The 23327-nt window shown below is 40.5% G+C and overlaps 1 protein-coding gene and 1 long non-coding RNA gene across 3 annotated transcripts in view; both read right to left on the bottom strand.

The window, feature by feature from the left end:
- EPS15 (epidermal growth factor receptor pathway substrate 15) overlaps nucleotides 1–3025 on the bottom strand; it is a 56268-nt gene extending 53243 nt beyond the window's left edge. The window contains exon 1 of one of the 2 annotated variants that reach the window (XM_062623193.1): nucleotides 2735–3025. In XM_062623193.1, the coding sequence (XP_062479177.1) occupies nucleotides 2735–2761 (27 nt within the window). In that variant the 5' untranslated portion in view covers nucleotides 2762–3025. The remainder of the gene's footprint in view (nucleotides 1–2734) is intronic. The other variant, XM_062623192.1, reaches the window with a different exon arrangement.
- Nucleotides 3026–4101: 1076 nt separating this feature from the next.
- On the bottom strand, nucleotides 4102–22261 carry LOC134165971 (uncharacterized). Its single transcript, XR_009965708.1, has 3 exons — nucleotides 20877–22261; nucleotides 20687–20793; nucleotides 4102–4303 (listed from the first exon to the last, which is right to left on the bottom strand). It is a non-coding gene; the product is annotated as an uncharacterized LOC134165971 (long non-coding RNA).
- Between the last annotated feature and the right edge of the window lie 1066 nt (nucleotides 22262–23327).

The following is a 23327-nucleotide window of genomic DNA, read 5'->3' on the forward strand; positions in this document are numbered from 1 at the left end:
TCTTGAGACAGGAGCCCTTCCTTCTCACTGATGTTGCTAGCTTGTTTCCAAACTAAAGGCAACCACAACAAAACATTCACATGGTAGAATGTTTCCTTAGAAGTTCCATATTAAATTCATAGCTATGCTCAGACCATGACACTGAGCAAATGCAAGAGGCAACAAGATGTTGTGGAATGGGTTCAAAATGGGGAGATAAAATATATTTCAGATCATGGCTAAATTGGGGGGAGGAGGATGAGATAATCACCTTTGGTTTGCAAATATGTGTCCTGGGTGTCATAAATTTCACTACATCTACATGGACCTGAAATATTGTTACTCTTTAGCCAACAGAACACAATAAGCACCCAAAAGCTTCCCATTACTTAAAAAGCTTTGATGGTCAAATAAAGGATGTCCAGCCCTCAGACACTGCAGCTGCAAAGCCATCTGAAAATACCCCAGCCCCATGTGGAAACACCCCACTTCCCAGCCACTCTCAATCACCAAAGTCAAACCAAACACGGGAAGGGGAAAAGAAACCTGACACAGTCATGAGCTTTGCTGCAGGTCAATATGCCTCTTATTCTCTGCACAGGGTCTGCAGCAGAAAGTACTGATCTGTGTGCTTTTTACTGCTTGTTTTAGTAACTGATCTCACTGTAGCCAGCAACTGTATCCCCCACCCCCTACACTGGTATTTTCACTTCCTCATGCTCATCTACACACATTTAGAACACTTAACAATTTGTTGTGACTTTTCATAACCCTGAAATTCCAGAAATTAGAACCCACACTGCAGTAATCACCTTTATGCTTGCTTGACCAAGATGATTTTTATGCAATGCAAGAAGAAAAACACAAACAAAACTCCAACCAAACAGAAAAGCAATCCCCACACAAATGCTCAGCAACAGCTTCCTCAATTTAAGCACTGATGTACACTGCAGTCACAATGGTTTTAAGGATTGCAGCGATTTTTCTGCTTCTGTCAACATTATCACATTTGTATTTGGTCCCACTGCCACGTGACCAAAAAAGTAAATAAATCCTACAATGAAAGGATTGCACAGCCTGTAGCAATAATGTCTTGCTATAGAACACACCAGAGGAGACACTGCTCCCCTCTCTCCAAATAGAGAGCCAGAACAGCCCATGCCTTTAGACCAACACAAATCAGGCTGCTGGTCTATAAAAACTTCTTTTCTCTCTTCAGCAAGAAGATGTTTTAAACTTGCCTTTTGCTTGAAGACTGTTGAAAAAGAGACACAGAAAAGGCTAAGCTAAGGCTTTTTAATATCAAAGCAAGCTCTCATAGAAGGCACTATACTTCATAACTACGTATCTTTAGACTTGTAAAGACAGTTATTTTCTCCACTAAAACCACAGAATACGAGGTTGGAAGGGACCTCAAGGATCATCTGGTCCTAAAGTTCACTGTTTCACTGAACTGTCATTTCTTTCCCTGAAACAACTGATGATTTCCTCAAAAGTCAACTAGATAAGTGGGTAACCACAAACTGAGTAGCCTTGCAGCCAACTTTTTAAGTTTACTTCTATGTCCTTAAGTGATTCACACTTATTTACCAGCTTTCAGTAAACGTGACAACTGAGCACCAGATTGAAGCATCCCAAGCCAGGAGTGTGTGCACCAACAGGCCCATCTCAGGCTAGGAATGCAAATTTCTCATGTCACTGCTAAATGAAACACAAAAGTACCATAAAGCACAGTTTATTTGGTATCGGCTCTCTAGGGAATAAGATGCAATCCTAACTATGTTACAGCAGTGTGTACAATAGAACACTCTAACTAGAGTAAGTTGCATGAAGTGACTCTACTACTGTCAGGAAAAAGACACAAAGATTCCGGCAAAATGAGATCACCTGAGCATGAAACAGAGCAAAGATTCTCCGAGTTTTGAGACCATCACCTGCAGAGCTCTTCTCTGTTAGGCACCTGTATAGGCAGCGTATAAAACCGGTGGGGCCCACCAAACACAAGCTAAAATGACTTCCAAGCAGTATCTTCGGAGTTTAAACATGAATTTATGCTCCCCCAAGCTACCCCTCTCGCACACCGCCCGTTACGGCGCTGACACCGCTGCCCCCGGACCCTTCTCCTGTCCTGCTGCCGGCTGCTGAGCTCCGGGAGGCCGCGCTGGCACCGGCCGCGGCACGGCTACCTGACCCACAGCTATCGCCTTTCAGCCCCGCGGCCAGCACTCCCTCTCCCGCCTCCCAGCTCGCCACCTGCCTCCGGAATTGACGGGGCACGTTCGGTTTTCTGCTGTTGTTTAAACCGGCCGCTCGATACCTTTATGAGACAAAAGACCGGCCGCAGCTACAGACCTCAGCGCGCTGCCCCCTCGGGAGGCCGCTCCCCGCTCAGCCCCGGGCACAGGCACCTGCACCGGGCGGGATCTGGTTTCACGCCGCAGGGTCGCGGCTGCCCGTCCCTCAGACACACCGCAGCCCCCACCGCGCCTCAGCCGCCACCTGACAGCGCCCGCGGCCGTTACGGCGGCGGGGCAGGGCTGAGGGGCGGCGGCGGGCACACAAAGCCGCCCCGCCGCGGGGCCCTCCGGGGAGCGCCGAGCCACTCCCCAGCGGTGTCGAGACGGCCCCGACACCCGCCTCAGCGGCGCGGGAGCGGGGCAGCGCCAGGCCCCGCTCCTGCCCCGGACCCCCCATACCACACACGGGAAGCTCCAGGCCCCGCAGCGCGGCGGTGGAGGGAGCCCGCTAGAGGTACCTGTGTCAGGGAGAGGTGCGCAGCCATGCTGCTTCCATCATGCACCGGCCCGCCCGCAGGAAGGACGCGCCGCGGGCCCGGCACTCGCGGGCCAACTTCGGCAACTTCCCCGGCCGGCCCGGCCAAAACCCGGCACCGGATCCCCGCCCGTCCAACGGACGGAGCCGGAGCCTCCTCCGCCCGCACACGGCAGCGGCGGACGCGAGCAAAACCGGGCGCCGGAGTGTACTCAGCGGAGCCGGAGCCTTCCCGAGGCAGCTGCAGCGAAAACCCGGAGCCGGAGTTCTTGGCCTAATGCGGTGGCCAACATCCCGCTCCCAGCCTTTCCCATACCCTCTCTATGGGCCCTGCTTCTTCTGGAGGTGCTTCAAGCATTTTGAACGGCCACAATCCCCAGTTTAGTCATGACTTAAACAGGGGAAGTTTAGATTGGATATAAGGAAGAAGTTCTTTACTGTGAGAGTGGTGAGGCACTGGAATGGGTTGCCCAGGGAAGTCATAAATGCCCCATCTCTGGCAGTGTTCAAGGCCAGGTTGGACAGAGCCTTGGGTGACATGGTTTAGTGTGAGGTGTCCCTGCCCATGGCAGGGGGTTGGAACTGGATGATCTTAAGGTCCTTTCCAACCCTAACCGTTCTACGATTCTGTGACCCACGTGGGGTAAGCCCCACAACAGGAGGTGCCTCGGGCCTGGGCTCGATTCCAACAGAATTGGGCACAGGGCCCGGGAGGAAGCAGTGTGTGAGCCCAGCGGGATGTGCTGACCCAACACATCAAGCCCTGGGGCAGTCCTGGGCTTGGCCTCCTGCCTCAATCCCCCAGACCTCACAGGAAACGTTGCGCCTGCCCAAGCCGCTCTTGGCTGTACATGTCCTTCTCCCTGTTGAGCTGTCTGTGCCGGGTGGAGCAGTGAGACTGCAGGAGGGGGAAAGCAGAAGAAAGGGACGAGCAACAAGGAGAAACCATGAAACAACATAGGCAGCAAAAAAAAGAGGAGCAAGCTGAAGTGGGAAGCACCCAGTTCTCCTGACCCATGAGAAACAACTATGTACAGAAAGGCTGAAAGACTTACTTGTGCCACCATCTATTCTCCTGCTCCTTCCACTTCAGGGCTCCAGCTTCACACGGGCAAACCTCCTGCTGCCACACAGAGCCATGGAACACGAGGACATGAACTGCTCTACTTGTACCCACTCAGTCCCCCTCACTGGTTATCCCACTTGCTTTTTCCACTACCACATCACACATCAGCCACTGAGGGCGGAGGGAAAACACATCTGCTTTTTTACCCCAAGAGGGATTAAGCACAAATTTAAGCCTGAAAGACATATTCAGGCCGATAAAAGGATATTACCTGGAGTCATACATGATTATTGGAAATGTTTTGCAATGTGCTCTGTTTTATTTCTCCACCTCTCTGCATTTTTGTCCTCTTCCGTTCAGTTTCATGCTTGTGATGATACTCATGCCCCACCTCTGCATCCTGTCATTCCGCAGCTGGCAGTCATTCTGCACTGCTCTTCCTCATCTCTGCCATGAAACGTGTTGGCTCCCTCCTTCCTGTCTATTCTGTAACAAAGGTTTTATAGAAGCTCTGCTTTACAGACCTGTTTCTCAGTTACTGTTTCAGCAAGAAAAAGAAGATATGGAGGGGAAGAATATAAAACAGAACAGATATAGAAATATTCACACCATTCACATACTCACTGGCATACCTCCACTCCACCTCACACTCATTTCCTCTTAAGTAAAATCCCTAGAAAATAGCACAGGCTATTATACTTCTAGGTTGATTTTTTTTCTTCTTTGATTAAAATTGGAATACTATCCCACAATAATTAATACCTGGAAATTAAACCAGTAGATGGCAAAACTACAGCTGCGTCTCCCGAGGACAGCAGTATTTGAGCCCGTTCCCTCTGTAGGGATCTGAAGGGTCTGGGTTTCCATTAGCAGCCACGATCTCACATGGATGCCCTTTGCTCTGTCAATTGTTTTCTCCTCCTCTCAGTGTCCTCTCCCTGGGTGAGAACAGCTACAGCTCAGCAGCACACTGGTGGCCTCAGGAGAGAGGTAACTCCCAGGCTGATGTCTTTGCATTACCAATAGAAGGAAAATGTGACAAAGGGTAATGGGACCTGGCTCTGGAGTTAGAGGGTTGATGTTGAACTGCTGTGAGCAGGATTTTGTAAGCAAGCTAGTTGTCTCAGCAGATGTGTTCTTGCTGCTGTTCCACTTCTCTCTGCTGGGTATTGCATCAAGTGTTTCCCATCTGGGCCAGCACTAGACCCACAGCTGCAGCGAGGCTACTGAAATAATGGTGCAGAGTCAAGGAACACCAGGCACTTGTTCCGATACTCACCTTTCCCAGCAGAGCCCTTCCTGCAGGGCAGCCTCACCCAGAGCACAATCAAATGCCCCATGTCCCCTCTGAGCAGTAGATGCTGTCCAGGAGGTGTATCTGCTTTGGCCAACAGCTGCCTCTGGGGACCCGACCTTCCTCAATCCCCTGGGTTAGAAAATAAACACAACAAACCCCATCATTTTGCTCCATCAAACTGAAGTGCACAGCGGTCTGTGATCCAGCCTTCTCCTACTGCTGTGGAGCTCTCCTAAGCTACAGCAGCAGCAGACTACAAACTGTGCTTGCTGCTGAGGAACTCATTGGCAGTACCAGGTAGCTAGCTGGTTGTGTATCTTCACACCCTGGCCGTGTGCATAGCACGCTTGGCTCCTTTGAAAGATGGATGGACTGTCAAAACACATGGTTGTTGTGCATGACCACTCTGTCCACAGAACACGAGAATCGCTCAAGGTAGCCACTGTGACCTTTACAAATTAAAATGAGCTCTATTCAATCAACATAGAATTGATGTGGTCATTTTGCTGTTGTTGAACATTCTGTGCCTCACACAGAGAAACATTGTCCTGGATGCCTCTAACCACCTGAGTTAAACCATCCAGCTGACAGCCTCAGGCATCTCTGCAGTAATTACAACACACTTGTCAGCGTGCTAACAATGAACTGTTGTGCTGCAGATTTGTACGAATCCAGAATGACAGCTCCCAGAAGGAAAAAGCTATCTGCTTCTAAGCTGGAGTCAAACTATCATTGCCTGACATAGAGTCATAAAACTGGACTTCACACTTACTTTCTGTCAAGAGAAAAAATAGGGCTATTAAAATCTACCCCAAACCACTGGCAGGTTTGCAAAACAATGTCCTCCAATTCCTTTCCTGGCTTAGTCACGCACAGCTCAGTAGGGCTTGGCTAGCATGGAACTGGGGGACTTACTAAATGTACCACTCCCCTTATTTTGCTCCTCAGTAGAAACACTATGTTTCTGCCTGCCTTTGCTGACTCCATCAATCTTGGGCTTCCGCGGTATCTCCTGCCCTGAGAATTGTGCAGATGTTGGAGGGGTAGTGGGATTGTGCGCTAGGTTTTTGGGAGAGCTTGTCACGAACATGAGAAAGTCAAAAGGTCAGTGAACTAGGTAAACACTTAAGAGTTTAATTTCATATCTTCTCACGTTCACCATGAATTCTCCTGCAGAAAATGTGTTAATCTGTAATCTGCTCTGTAATAATTGCTATATATTTTTTTGTCCTAAAATCTTCTAGTACAGGACACTTTTGGTACCAAAAAAACATGGAGAACAGTATTAGCATGCTAATGTAATGGAATTTTCTATGATTCCAAGTACTGACATTTTGAAAAATGGGTACCAGATCTCAGTGTTCTTTACTGCTTCTTTAAAAGTACAATGCACAAGGTTAAGCCTACACTGTACAAACAAATGACTACTAATAAATCAGAACCAGCTAAATGGCTTGTGAGGAATGAGACTTGCGCCAGTGTAGCCACAATAGCAATGGCAGAACCGTTTTGGTGCAAATCCACATTGTAAGGCACTTGTTCTTACATAAAGTGACTTGTTCTGGTACAGTTGACTTGTTACTGCACAGGTTTCAAATTCAAGATAGCAGAGAAAGGCCACACATGAGTCAGAATGAGACACTAATGACCTCTGTGGTTTATAAATATCTTGTGATTACCAGATATCATTGTTAGTAAAGCCAATAACATTTTAATCATATCCACTGGTCTTCCTGGAAACAACATCTTAAGTGTCCATCCCTTCTTTATTATAGTTTTGTTTACATTATGATCAGCACACAGGAAGCCCATTATTTTTTTCCCAAAACAACACACAGGCATTTAGTAGGACTTGTTCTGCTCGTTCTAGGAAAAGTATTATAACCTGTGAGCACTCAGAGGGCTGGCTAGAGGAATGACTCACTCCTGCCTCCTGCATACCTGAACATGAAAAGACATACTCAGCTTTCTGGAATTTGAGTGCAAAGCAGATTAGTAGCTCAAATATTACATGTACACAATTAAGGATCTATATGTCAGAAGGACTAAATCATTTTGTGCTTTACAGAACAAAAAGAACAAGGAAAAGCATGTTACAGAACAAAAGAAAGCAGAAGAGAAGGCTTTGGGAAGACCTTAGAGCAGCTTGCCATTACCAGAAGGGGGCTACAAGAAATCTGGAGAGGGACTTTTTACGAGGGCATGTAATGATAAGACAAAGAGAAATGGCTTTAAATTGAAAGAGGGGAGACTTAGATTAGACATTAGGAAGAAATTCTTCCCTTTCAGGGTGCTGAGGCTCTGGCACAGGTTGCCCAGAGAAGCTGTGGCTGCCCCATCCCTGGCAGTGGTCAAGGCCAGGTTGGACAGGGCTTGGAGCAGCCTGGTCTAGTGGAAGGTGTTCCTGCCCGTAGCAGGGCGTTGGAACTGGATGAGCTTTAAGGTCCCTTCCAATCCAAATCAGTCTATAATTCCATGATTTTATATGCATGAACACACAAAATCCTAGCAAAACTATAATTACTGTTGTATGATCTGGAACTGGCTTACAGGTAAACAGAGACTGTCTTACGTCACACAGGTTTCAGAAAGCCAAGCAACAGCTGTACTCCTGATCTAAAACAGCATTTTTGCAAGACTTGCATTATTGAGATGTCCCTCCTGAGAGTACTTTCCAGGACTAGCAACACCAGTTATTTCAGGAAGTCACAACTGTAGGCATGCCTTTGAATAGAAACACACCCCTGGATATGATTTATGTGCTCTCTACATTTTATGCAGCTGCAAGTTTTCTACATATAGGGTTACTGATAGACTAGTATCTTTTAAGGCCACAAGAGACCATTACAATAATCTAGCCTGACCTTCTTAATCAGATCTTCCACAGAGACCTGTTAATTTTTTGCATAAAACCTGTATTGTGCAAGTCTGACAGGTTATCTTTTAGGAGGACGTCTAGTTATTAAAGCGTGTATACTGATCATTATGAAAACTGCATAGGAATAATCTGCTGCTTCCTTCTGTCCTGTGCTCTTGGCTCATCTTGGTAGGTTGCAGCTTCTCAAAGTTATAGCTGCCTCGAAAGTGTTTTAAAGTGGGTCATGGAATAATCAAATTTATACAAAGTACAGTAGTATTAAAGAAGCACAAAGTAGGATATTAAAGTATCTTTGCATATTTCTTCAGGTGAACAGTGTTCTCTGTTCAGAAATACTTGAATATATCTGAATTCCATTTCTTCATCTGGCAGTCTTATGTCACACAGAAACAAAGCACAGTATGGAATAATTGTACCTCTTTGGAAAATGATGTCATTTATATTGCAACTATTCAGAATCCCAAAAGGCAAAGCTATTTTTAAACTGTGATAGTTAGAAAGAACAATCTTGAATTTTTATCAAGAGATTGGAATGTTACAGTTGATAATAACTTAAATAAGGCTTAAGTGAATCTCTTCAAAAGAATTCTGTTTGATGGAACCGCTGGCAAATTTAAAATGCAGCACTACAGACTCATCTACACCATTTTAAAACATACACAATTTATCTTTTCATGTAGACTGCAAGCATATTTTCCCCAACTAATTTGTGTAAGCCAATTTCATGGGGCTATACCTCAAACTCCAAAAAGAATTAGAAAAAACGTAGATATGTATCAGAGGCCAATTTGACCTCTTTGTAAACTAGATGGGTGACATGCAGCAAAGTGACATTGTTCACATAGGATTTAATATTTAATTCATGATCATATTTGAAACCCAGAAAAATCATCAATAAACATTAATTTGCCATGATGTCCAGCTAATGCAGCAGCTGGAGATTTAGCTGTTCCTTGTACAGCTTAATATATGCTCTGACAGAAATGGAACAAGTGATACTTGTACAGTGATAGCACTGCTGAAACAGTAACAGTCTTCATTATAAATTAAACACATCACTATTGTAATGTACGTTGTACATTTGACCAAAATGAGGGTTGAAAACTATTATGCTTCCAAGGTAGCTGACAGAAAGGCTTCTACCTACAGTTTCTGTTCCCCTTTTCCTTAGAAATGTTGTCTATACTATAAATCCACTGAATGCCAGCTTGCATTTCTGAAACAACTGCAATTCTGTTTTAAGTAAATGTAAAATATGTAAAATCTCCACACTGAATTCCAAGCAATCCCCTAACCTAGAACTTATTAACTATGCACTTTAGAAACATTATGAACTCATTTCAGAAAGTAAGCCACAAAGCAATCAGATAACAGAGCATGTCACTGACCATTTGAACTTTTTTCTTCTCATGAAATGCTTTAAGACAAACTCAAGACTATTTATGGCGTGATGCCATTTTGATGACATTACTCTAAGTCTTGATACTAACAAGTGTTTCTTCTTGACACTTCCATTTTTTGTCCTAATTATTTTTATTTTCTTATACCGAACCTTCTTCTCAGTTTTCTTTCATTTTCATCTAGTCTTAATTACAATAATAACAATGTCAAAAAGGTTTGGAAGTTATGAAAATGAAATAACGCTGATGCAATAATGTTGGTCATAAGACAAAACCCCTAACTTTCCCAAGCCATAGTAACCTACTGCCTGCAACCAAGACACTAACACAGCAAAACACTTAAAACACATGTATAAATTCATCCTTATTCAGGACAACACAATAGTCACATTTTACTCTACTAGTTAAAAACGTTCCTAAATGTAAATAATGTGCCATTTTGTTTCAGCAATAACCACAGCTGGGTTATGATACAGTGAGGAGATGAATCAAAAGTCTTAACAATAGTGTTAAATCAGTCATATTTGAGAAGGTATTAATGATTTTGCCCTCAGAGTAGACAAGCACAGAGACGATTCAACCTTATTAGTTAACCACAATTAAGCCACATTTAAAACTACGTGTTTTGATGCCTTTGTTGCTACGGAAAAGATTGCAAATTGTTGATAAATGTAGTGAGAAGCAAGAGCAAAGCATTACTTGCCTACATCTGTATCAAGTCTTGCGTGCTGTAAGGGAGACTGCAGGTGGCACCTTGTGAAAGCTATCAGGTACTATATTGCAGCCTTCTTTCTGCAGAGTGAAGGAATCTGGTGTGAGTCTGCAGGAATCTCTACAGATACTCTACTGCACTCCTCCTTCTCAGAACCCTGTTGTATGTCCATAAATAAGAACCCACCATGTGGGATTGTTTTTGATTTACAGCTCTGTAGCAGGAAATCCATTCTGTTACTCAGCCAACTACTGCATAACACCAGCAGGCAAGATGTTCCTTTAAGTGCAAAACATGTAATCCCACTGATGCCAACATGTAAGACTGAGGAATGCTGCCTTAAAACCTCTGTTTTCTGGACTCCTGAATTATGGACATGTTATTTCTTTTTCACTCTTCTAGATCACTTTAGCACTATCAATAATAGTGATATAACTTGACTGATGAGATAGCACCTAAAATATCTGCCTTTATGAAAAATGTTTTAAACACATCCCATATCACGGCTAAATATCAAAGATTGAATTATTGCTGTAAAGGAGAGGTGCAGTGAATAGGTCACAATTTAACATATGTTCTCACTGGGCTGAAGAATGCAACTGAAACATGAATTATCCTTAAAGATGATCAAATTACTTCCTTAAAGACTGATCTGTTTCCCATGAGTTTGGGTTTGGGTTTTTTAAGATTAAATTGCAGAAGTAACGCAGCAGTGATTCAGCCTTGATGCAACTTTTAAAGGTGTGCACTTGACTAAGCAGATGCAAAAGAGCATGAATTGAACTCCATCAGCTGACAAGGACTTGCTTACCTCTGTGTCAAATTACATTTCTTCTCTATTATCTGTAATAAAAGATATTTCAGCATCTTCACCTGTTATGTTCAACAGATGTAGCTAGAAAAGTCCACTGACCATTCATATGAAAGTTTCTTTAACTGAGTTTTTGTAGCAATTAAAGCAGCCATGGAAAATACTTCCAGTGAAATAATCACTGTGGCTTGAAAACTACATCAAGGATTTCAGTAGTTTCACAACAGCTTTTCAATCAAATGTGCTCAGTTTACAAATAAAATAACATTTAATTATATTCCAGCCTTAAAAATGCACCCCAAACTCTGCAAGACAAGCTAGCTCCTACTGTTATTGATAATATTCATTTAAATGAGATGCACAAAAGCTGAGAAGCAACTGAAGAAGGTATTGGTATAGTTATACGTAAGTATCTATATTAGATTACCAAAATTACTGATGATGATGCAAAAGTATCAAACCAGCCAGATTTTTCAGATTCCCATATCAGTTTAATTTGTGCAACATGACAAATTTGTCTTTCTTTAGAAGGACAAATCCCCCATGGTGCTCACAGGACAAATGGATATGATATATAAAAATGACAAAGAACACTGAGGTCCAAAGGAAAAAAAGTATTGAGATTTTAGGTCTAAGACAGAGAAAGAAGCCATATAAGCTAGCTAAACTCAGATAGGTAGATGAGTTTTACCGAAATAGAGGATGTATTCTTCCTGAAAGAATCTCCATGATTCAAAAGGCATTCAGATTACATCCAAAACTGAAACATTCTTGATTGTCAGTCTCTTCTGCTTACTGAAGAGATAGGATCTGTTCCTGTTCAAAACAAGTTATTTCTAGTGATTTTCCTTAGAGAAATACTTGGAAAAAATGATTTAGTGAATTTCTGTCTCCTTCCCCTGTGATAGCATTAGGTGATGGTAAGTTACATATATTCAGATAAGCATGAGAAAACAAAAAAAAAAAACTTCAAAATCATCAGCAGAGCTATTTAGTGTAATGAATATATTGATGAGTTACTTTATTTAACTCCAATTCTCCTCAGTAGGGAATAAATCCAAGGCTAAAAATTAGCTGTGGGTCTCCTACATGGAACTACACAACAAATCCATTAGCTAGATAGCACTGCTGTAGGCCCCAAAATACAAAGCACACAGGTACCTTGCAGTGGTCAAGGTTAAGAAAACCTGTATTCTTCTGTTTATAAATACAGGTATCTGCTGTTTATTCTTGCTTTTAAGTATCCTTATTTTTGTAGCTGGGATTCTTACGTATGCAAGATGTCCATTAACTTTAAACAACAAAAAGTTTGTGACAGGCCTGGATGATACTGCAAAATTTGTTATATTCAAATGAAAACATAATATCTAATTCTGATAATTTCAAATCCCTTCTTCCAGTATATGCAGTTTCTACAATCACATCTTTAAAATCTATGGTTGACCTCAATATAGGATTGAGACTTGAGTTTACAGAGCAATTTCAAAGATTGAGTTACCAGTATTGTTACACAGAGGCTTTGAAGAACCTTGGTGTGATACATCTCTGTCTTTTGCGAAACTGAAGACCAGGAAACAAAGCTGATCTGCATGATATCTCAGAAAGAGTAGGTACCAATTAAAAGAATGAGATAGAAGATCTGGGGGTGGTGGAGGTTTTTGAGGGTTTTTAACTGTATTTATCATGTGCATTGGACAGCAAATTGGAGCCAATCCTACAGCCAGGCTTTTTTTTGCTGCCAATGAGGCTTGAAAGGGGAAAAGTATCCAGAAATTGCCTCAGGATATGGATAGGAAACTTTTGATCAAAGTCTCTGATAGAAGCACAGAAGCTTGGATCACTTCCTTGGGTTTCTAAATCACTTAATAGTTATGTTTCCAGTCAGGTAACTGGAATGACTGTATTTTTTATCTACTTCCTACTTCAAGAAATGTGGTAGAGGAAGGACAGTAGGCTTGGCCTATATAACAACTGGCATAGGTGAAAAACAGCCAGATGGTATTAATCTAAGAGTTCTCTTGCCCAAAACATAGCACCCGCATCCTTGGCAGACTCCACAACCAGCAGAGAATCTCTCTCTCTCTCCCATTTACCATTATCATACAGCTGTCTTTTTTATATATCTGCAGGTCTGCCCTTGCCCCTGTAGGTCTGTAATAACAAATTGTTCATATGAGAAAAGCGTTATTCTACTAACAATATTCAAAAAGGCAAAATTTTAATTAGACTTTATTTTTTTTTTCTTTCAGGTACCTCAATTTTGTAGAACTGCTGAAATAAAGTTCATCAATTCTGCAGCTCTTTTGGGACCACTAATGTGAAAAGGAATGCAACTTAATTCTTGAGTAAGCAATGTTATATAAAGATCTATTTTTGATCAGACGAGCAGATTATATGTTACAAAAAAAGTAAAATTCCTAAAATTTTAGATGTGCAAATACAATTATTTGATTATGGAACCACAGAATGGTTGAGGCTGGAAGGGATGAAATGTATCCTACTTCCAGTAAGAAGTATTTCCAAGCACCTCACTCAACGTAATGTCATAATTAGACTCTTTGTGTACATGGAATAAAATCTACCCAAACAATATAATGGATATACATTTGGTCAACCTCTGTTCACAACTATATTACTTCAGTCCAATCCTCATCACCAGAGGACTCAAACTTTGTTGATAACGGAAACAATCTGTGGTTTTGGCTAATGTAAAAACATAGAAAAAGGAAATCTAATAATCTAGAAAGAGAATCTATGACAAAATTACATGTATCCCTCAAGTCTCCTGGCTGGTTCTGGATTTACCATTACTTCCATCATTGCATTATGTGAGCATATTTCCTTCTTCCATACACAACTGCTACACAAACCTCCTTCATGTAGTGTACTACATGAAGAGAAAATGGCCTTATGTCCGTATCTATGCTTGTAAAGAGACCTCTTCCATTTCCAACCAACACTTTATTCAAGAGCTGCAACAGACCTGCACAATGCTGATGAGAGGGAAGTAACATGTTCCACTGAAAACCAGACAAGGAAATGCCTAAAACTGCAAGCTGACTGAAAGAGTAAAGGAATTGAGTCAGCATTCTGGGGAAAGGAAGGAATAGGGAGGGGTGGAATAAGCAGTATATTCTTCCAAAAAACGTATGTTCAAAGCAGATAACATATGAAAAAGATAAGTGCTACTAGTATGCCATAAATAATACAAAATTTACCTAATGTGCCATTAAAGTTTATGGATCAAATCCTCTTTCCTGGCCATGAAGGTACTTGAAGGCTCTTAGCAAGTTGGTTATAGCTTTCTGATCCGCTACCCAGTTCATCTGTAGCACTGCAAAGGGACTGGAGATGATCCATTTACAGAGAGACAAACCACAGTTTATCCTACAATCCCTTTAAAATACTTTTTCTATGGGCTGTAAAACTGGTTATTACCTTAGATCTCGGTCTATTAAGAACTTTTCAGCCTAAAAGAAACACTTCCCAGTGAGGACGTCGGGCGATTTTCTCTTATTTTGCACTGCCTGAGCACAGTATGAGGGATACTGGACAGTGAATATGGCCACTTATAACTGCCCTCAGTTTTCTCCAGCTGTATAAATGCTTCAATTTCTCCAAAATAAACAGAGTTTATTTAGATGTATGATTGCACATCCATGTTTACAGATCACTAAATTGCAAATCCAATGCAAATTTCTTGTGTTTTGGGGAACTGCATTCCTGGATGCGATGTGCCCTCTGAGCATGCATAACTTGAAACAGATGGCTCAACAGATGAGCTGCCAAACGCACAAGGCCAATTCAAATGCCATCCAAAAGTAAAAGTTAAGTGGGATAAAAAGTTCTCCTTGTCCCACTTCAGATAAACAGGGCCTGTCTGCTTGGAAGATGCTCTTCTCCCCTTTTCTGCCTTTCTACTTATTCTTTACAAATATGTCATTTGAATTCAGTTTTACCAGCTACCAAGATTTTATCATCTATTTTCCAATTTTCTGTCTCTTTTTTCAATAAAGTTGCAGCCTCTGGAGCCAAGAAATTCCATGGGTTACTTGAGCTTTAATTAAAAAAGCCAACAAGAAAGCAGCAAAATATAGGACCTTACTGACCTTTAAGGTTGCCAAGAAAAGCTTGAAAATGTGAATGTTGAAGATTCAGAGACAAAATTCCTTTTTAACTTATGCTTTGGTTGGCAGGGCTTAAGCACAAATAAATAATTTAAAATGACTGTAGTATGAAATCTACTTATTTCCCATTTAAACAATTTGATATAGAAACAGCTACCAGAAAGTTCTTCCCAGCTTATCCTACCTCCTAGCCTTTCCACAGGATTCCCTGACAAATACTTGCTTCATGGCTGGCCTAACTGGAGGCATTGTTATACCTTAGGCAATGCCTTCACTGTAAAGTAAACCTGATTTAAAGCTACTGTATGCCTTGGTTTCCACAAATATGCCATGTTTTTTTCCATTTGGATTTTTTCATGAGGACACACACATCTACATACGTATCTATCTGTCAAATCTCCCTACACTCTGTATCTTGTTGTCTCAATGTCTTAACATCAGGAATCCTGACACAGTACATTCAAAAAAACCCAGAGAATGGCAGATGGCATCTGCAGAGTTTCTCTGTGCATGAAAAAAATCCAGTATTTCCAAGAAGTAGTTACACTGTCTGAGCATTCACAGTACAGAACATGCCCATGTTGCTAGTGGGAACAGGAATGACAGCAATCACTTGAGTCAGCCAAGCACTACTAAGATCAGTTGCAGTGCAGAGTATTACCTATGCTTCCCAGTCACCGCATCAGCTGACAATGCGCTGATTATCCCCAGAAATCTTTAAAGTGCTAAGTGAAGGATTTGTTGGTATACACTAAAAAAACACAAAGAAATTGTATGTTGACTTAACTCTACAGCAAAGACAAAGACTCAGAATGCAAGATTGGTCCTCCACATGTTTTAGGAACTCAGTGTAATGAGTAAATTTAATGCAGTGACTCTGAAGTAATTAACTGTATGAGACATCATCCCTGGTGTTTAACAGATTAAATTCCATCCAAAACTGTAAAGCCAAGAAGACATAACATCTTACAGGTAGAATGGGTTAATGTTATCTATGTAAATGATAGTTGGATCAGGGAAAACTGTGGGTAAGATTGTTTTGTCTAAAATTGCCAGACACATAAACCAGAATCTGAAAGATTGGTAAGACAACAGTTCAATTCCTACTGATTTTGCTGTATTCAGAAGAGCTGCATCTTTTCTCCAGTTGGCATGACAGAAACAGCATAGTTAGAACTAGTCAGCATAAACTGAAGAGTGTAATACTAATAAAAAGCTCAGATCCTCCTATTTTCTTACACAATATAAATAGCAGAGATTACCCTTGGGTATTAACATGCTTTAATCTTTAAGTCAATGCAATAAGTTTTGCTCGTCATTATGTACATATAACCACATCAACACCAATGGAACACACAAGTATGAACAACTTTTGGCTTGTTTGGCCTGAACTTGAAGGACTTGACTAAACTCCTATTTTTGTTTGTTATCTTATTTCCAAAAGCTTAATCTACAGACTATATTGCAAACTTGACCAGTAAATTAAAACAACTATTTATTGTCTATACCTCAAATAATCAACTGTAAGAAAAGATGGCATCCTAAACATTACCAACTTCAGCTTATGCCATGGAAATCAAAGTCTCACTGTATACTGTAGAATGTTTTTATGCTCAGACTTGCCTGTTAGTTATTTCTCACAAGTTTATTTTCAGAAATTAATTCTGTAGGACAACAGAAAGCAAATGATGTAACTCGCCATTTTGACAGCTGTCCAGAGAATTTGGTTAACTCCAGTAGCATTGGCAGATTTTACTATTAATGTTGTTGTAGCATTTGCTTAGAAGTTACGCTGCAGTCACTGTTGAAATAGTTTAGCAGGGCACTGGGAAACAGGAATAGAACAGACTGAACTTTTGAAACTTGGAAGCAAACACACAACAAAGCCTGGATTATTTTCATCAAGTTCTTGGCTTACAAACTGAGTAACAGAGCTGGTCTGTGCGTGCTGCTGCCTACGAGCCGAGTAGGATCCCCTTTGTTTCCCTCCATGACATCTGGGCGTATCTCAGCAGTTCTGAGCAACTTTAGCTTCAGCAAGTGTCAGTGAAACTGCCTGTGTTAGAGAATGGGGCAAAATAATGTTTGACTAAAAACTGTAAAATTAGGCTACAATATTATTAAAGATCTCCGCAGAAATTCCACTCTTACTTGGAAAGAAAACAACCCAAAAACCTCCTGGACAGGATACCTATAGAATCCCTTAGCTAATGTGAAAATAAGAACATAATATTAGAGGTAATGGATCAGAAGGAAGATCTAAATAGGCCAGAGTCCTGTCTCCAGCAGTAGCAATAGCTAGCAGCTATGGAAGGCAGTAGGAGTACGTAAGCACGTAGAGATACTGGCCTAGTACACTTCCCAAACCTCCAATAATTTACAGCTCAGAAGTCACCTGAGCTGGAGTTGTTTAATTGGTGCGAGTGGTTGCTTTAGTCTAGACAGCTGATGAATGTGTCCTACAACACATCCCAGGCTTTTGTCTTCATACTACTAAGGTTGCAAACTTAGCCAGGGTGGACTATGGCTTTCCTCTGATTGTTAAACCTGGGTTTTCTTCCTGCTGATAGCAAACTGATGAAGTGGCAGGAGGTGCTGCTGTGAACCAAAGTCTCACTTTAGCTGGAAACCAGATGTTGCTGAATTCTGCATGAGTCTGCTAACTCGCACATAGCCAGAATAGACTTCTGACAGCTCCTGAGAGCTGTCAAAGTAGCAAAACATCCATCTGCTCTCTAAATTGAGGTCCAAGTGTAGATCATGAATTTTGGGGAGCAATTTGAGTTTATTCTGCCAGTTCTGGTGGCTACTTGTTATTCTTCTACTAAATCAATTCTCTGCTTGTCATTTGTGATGAAAAAGAGAGAATTAGTAAGATGAAAAAATAATTTCTGCATTTTCACTTCCATCAGAACAAGGAGGAAGCAAATCCTGCTTAAAGTAGGCACAGAACCGGATTATTTTAATTCTCAGATAACAAGAAAAATACTTCTCCAATTTTTGGTAGGATAAACCTTGCTACCTTTATCTCCCATCCTTACACAAGAAACAGTAACTAAAGAAAGATCTTTCTGGCATCCCAAAATCAGGGCAGTATTAGATGAGTGACTATGCTGTATACAGGGCTCCTTCTATGCACAAATCACTGGGAGCGATTCTAGGTCTAAAGAAAAAAATATTGGACCTGAAATCCCAGAATGAAACGCAGAAGGAGCCATAAACTGATTCTAAATTGACACAACTGAAACTTAGTTTTAACAGATACCCATTCAATGCTTCTAGCTATGCAAATAAAATGAGTAATAGAAGCACTCAGATAGATAGTGCTCATTCTATGTTCTTAATTGCTCAAGTCTATGTCTCCATGATTTCACTTTTATCTTCCCTTTCATCTCCATATATTTCCCACCTAGTACCCTAAAAATTACCGTAGTCAGTCTAATATGTTATTTTTCCTATTAACTGGGGGAAGGGGGAGGGAACAACACAGACACAGATTTTAATCAGACTTTGTACTAGACAGCAAGGATACTGTTTATAACAGCCTTATAATATGCATAATCTACTAGCGTGTGTATATATACTAACATTGATATTTCTGTATCAACAAGATAAATATAGTGTACAAATTAAAAATAAACCTAGCTTATAATCCTTATGATTATGGGCAATACCCTTTAAAATATTAAATCAGTTCTTACCTTTTCCTTTGCTAAATTTGCTACACATCAAACTCTACTGTAAATAGTCTAAATTTTGTGAGAAGACAGTGTATCTATTGCATTCTTGCAAAACTGACTGCAAAGAGCAAGTAACCTTATTTGAAACATACTGATAGGCCAAACAATATGAAGAGAGGTAATGTTTGGAAACCTTTGGGAAAAGAGGTTGTGCTTATTTGCCTTTTTGTACTAGTGGGCTGCATATCAAGGCTGCAATGAGGTAAACATTCCAGTTCAGCAACATTCCTCTATGTCTTTTCAAAGTCTCTGTGGAGACTAAAGTAGAAAAATCACTTATTTGCGGTTAAGAAAATAGCAGGGACTTCTGCATTAAATATTAAATAAATTCTGCCCACAAGATGATAAAATGCTTAAATCAAATGATGAGACGTTACCCATCTAAGCAATGCATTAGGAGTATAAAATGTGATTCAGCATGCTATGAACCTTTCACTCTTGCACTCAGCAAAGACATCAGGGCTGCTGTTCTCAAGACTGAATTATGATGCTGTCAGGTTTATAACAAAATAGTACTAAGATTATAGTGAATCATTTACCCTGCAAAATGCATTCCAGCATTTTTATAGTTGCTAGATTGATTTCCAGATTACCAGAGCTCAACCTATGTGCAGATGGAAAATCGCTCATATAATTGTTTCTTCAGTACAAAGGCTAGGCAAATCTTTAAATTCTTTTGGACTAGATATATATTTAAGTTACGGATATTGTTAGAAGGTGCTTTCACTATTAAATTGTATTGCTGTTAATGCCTTCATCTCTGAACACTGAAAGATCTCACAGGTGACCAGGACAGGTGGGAGGAATTCTCTGATCTCTGGGTAAACGGAGTAGAGAAGATACTAACTTGCCATTAAGAAATGTAGGTAAGTTCAGACATGTATTTCTTTTGAAGATGCTGAGTCCTAAAATGTCACTTTAGATCTCTTGCAACTCCCAGATAATGTCACTATGTCAAACGGTCCTGCAAAATTGTAACCTCTTTTATGAGACCATACCAAAATACAAGTTATAGTATTGTCACAAGGCTACTCAAATCTATAATGCCCTTAAAATGTGTTTCTCTGTAGACCTTGTCACGGGACTTGGTCAGTGAGTGAGTCACTTTAATTGCATAACTGAATACCATCACACCCTGTTTTTAACACACACTGCAACATCTGATGAACTTTTCCAAGTCCTGTAATGTATCAGTGCCAGTTGAGTGAGTCAGCTGCCTCTTTGCTGCATCATCCCCCAGACATACAGCAATACTAGAGAGGAATAAATAACTATAGACATAATAAATCTTAGTTTGGGGATCATCTCTATCTTTCAAAAGCAAGAGAGATTCTTCAGCCCTTTCTTAAATGGTAACACATTTTGGCTGAACACAATACACATGTTTTTGGGAAATGGCTTCAATATCATAATGCTCTCCAGTACAGCTCTAAACATTCCATGAAAGGATAAGAATCTAGTGAAACCTTTTCCAAACACAACCATAAGCTGTATGTAGAAACAGAACAGGGACTCTGAGGCCTGAGGACTTGAATTCCACACCACCTGTGCTAATTTGATTTTTTTTCTGGTGTATGCTAATATGGAGTCATTTAGAAGACTCAGAAAGGTCTCTGCCTCTCCACAAGCTTCCACATCCCTGACCTCTCTGATTAAAATCAGAGAAAAAAAATAGATTAAAATGGACAGGACTGGGAAAATTTCTTGCTGATGGCTTTTATTTGCTAGTATGACACAGGAATTGGCAAGAAAGGCCCAAGATATAATTGTTTGCCTCAGAATGACAGAGAATCAACTATCGTCTTCATTCCACTATATTGCTGATTTTTTTCATTAACATTTTTATTAAAACTGGTGATAGTCTAATAAATCTATTCAGAAAATCTACTTACCATGGCACTTACTGGCATACTTGATTTAATTATCCTCTTCTAAGAGCAACTGCTTGTAAGGTAAAGGTGATTCTCTGCCATCTATCTTCCATTCTGTAACCCCTAAACCAAACATAATACTGAAGAAATAAAACGTTTAGGCTCTGACATTGTTCCTGTTCTTAGTATAGTCAGCATATGCATTAGTGGGACTAGGAAATACCTTTAAAGGACAGTAGCACGAGACTGAAGCTGACAGAGAAGGCTTCACCTTCTACTTGACTGTAATTTATTAGCACATTTGTTACTGTAAAAAAAAAAAAAAAATGGAGGGAATTTTTTACTGAAGGTACAAATAAAAGACACTACTTCCTCCCAACAAGCAGAAAAAGAATCACCCAGCATCAGGCTAAAACATAATTTCTTAATTATAATGATTATGTTGTCAGTGGTTGACACAGTGACCTGATAGGACAAGAAATGCAGAATGAAAGCACCAGCCCATTTCTGAAGCGGGAAAAGAAAATAAAATGGCATTTGTTCTCTTCTCAAATGGCTTCCTTATGTTCTACAGAACTCGGAGCAGTTGCAGCTGTTGGGAGAAGCTAGAGCTACTTTCACTGCTGCCAGTCACACTCCCAGACACCCTGAAGGAACCCACAAGCCACACAATTTCACCACTGAAGTTCTTCAAAGTTAGTTGACCTATAACTTCTGGAAAATTCACAATAGAAAAGCATCTTCCTCTTAAAGAAGCAGACTTTCAGCATACTTCTCATTCCCTCTACCCTGGTCCTTCTTTGGTAATTAAGTCAGCAGTACCTTCCTCTTGGCTAGAACCCATACAGATTTAAACTATAATGGCCAAAAACCATCCCAGCTATAATTTATTGGACAAGCTTAGATAAAGAACATGGAAGAAATTTTAAAAAGTAGGGTACAAGTTGGGATGTCTTGGAAAACACAGAAAGGATTGGGCATATCTGAGGTTTTTCCCTACATTCCTACTGGAACAGTGTGAGTACGCCAGAGGCCATCTTATGGGTTAAACATTGTGACTGGTCAGGAAATCCATGTGTGGCCGGGATACTACAGGAAGATAATTTAGCTGAGTCCTCTGTGTGGCAAGAGAATGATGCTGGACAAGATTTTCAGCTGATGGAGCAGTGCATAAAACAAAGGCTGCACAAGATAACAGCTGCTGCTTTCTGTCCCGTTCTGCTGACCTCTGCAGTAGTAGTTCTCTCAGATGACAGTACTTTACTTAAAGGGGTTGACTTCAGTTTTGTAAAATACAGAGAACTTCACAATAAAACTGCCTATAACTACAGAAAATAGCAGCTTTTGTTTCAAACTTCAGATAGACAGAACATGTTAAACCAAACTAAAATTTTCTATTAAGGAAATAACTCCCTAAATTCTGTTCTTTTATTAAAAATCATTGATGCTGCTGATGTAGCACATAAAGTAATCAAAGTAGGTTTTATCACAGCTGTGGCCAATTTCAGTTTGTTCTTTTGTTTAAATGAACTAAAAAGTTTGCACTGATCTTTCAAAGTAATTTGAATGGGCACCTGGAATCTTTATCAGAAGGATCTAACTAAGACTAATCCCTTCAACATGGTATATATAACCTGTACTGAAATAATCCAACATACACAGAAGACACATCATGCTGGTATGTCAAGAAAGTACATAAACTTGTATTATATTTTTAATGCTGATAAGACTATAATTTCATATGTATTTATTTAAATTTGTAAGGTTTTTGAAAAACCATTATTCTCTGATCTCTGCCAAATTACCTAAAGAGAATATTCACACTGCATTTGTAAAACGAAACCGTGAGCTGGACTCCCTTTACCACCTGTTAATAGTTTTCCATCTACACCAGGGCTTTTAAGGTTCAGCTAAAACGCACGCTGCTTCTAGTAGAGACAAGTCTATGGCACATTTCCCCTCAAAAAAGTCAAAGAGAACAAAAACTCAGAAGATATTCAGTGTATGCCAAAGTTCAGCCTCTGGCAAACCAGGGTAAATAGAAAGCTCTTGTGGAGAATTTCTCATTGAGAATGCTCTACCTACAGGCAGCCAATCCACAGTTAAGCCAAGGGATTTTTCTGCACAAGCCCTTTGCATGGTTTCAACTCATGGTATAATACACTCAAAGTAGTGATCTGAGATGATAAAGCTCCCGTCATACAGCTTTAAATGGTGGTAGTAGTAGTAATGTTCCGGCATCATCTCATGTTTTTTGTTTTGCTTGCCAGTGTATAATCTCTAGGCAGCCATGCTTTGTTTAGTCAGTGAAACTAAAGAAGAAAACAGGCTACTGAGGTCACATACAACTTCAAAAAGAATGTTCTCAAAATTAACAAGCTGGGTTTCAAGACTGGTAACACCATGTATAAACACACCACCAGGTGACCCGAAGGGGCATTATAAAGTCAATGGGATAAATTCCACTTGTGAACAAACTAGTAAGCAATGTGAAATGGGAAGAGGAATAAAAATATGAAAGTAGTTCTTATTCACTAAAATCAAATAAGGAAGCTCTGCCTTTGAGTGGTATTTTTTTCACAAGGGGCAACCAGGGTAATTCTTGTATTCTAATTAATTTAACTTGGTATAAAGGTGCAGTACTGTAAAATACTAGACCTATTTCAGTCCTACT

Source organism: Pezoporus occidentalis, unplaced genomic scaffold (genome assembly GCF_034315485.1).
Source record: "Pezoporus occidentalis ecotype Australia unplaced genomic scaffold, CSIRO_AGI_Poc_V1 ctg25, whole genome shotgun sequence".
NCBI lineage: Eukaryota > Metazoa > Chordata > Aves > Psittaciformes > Psittacidae > Pezoporus > Pezoporus occidentalis.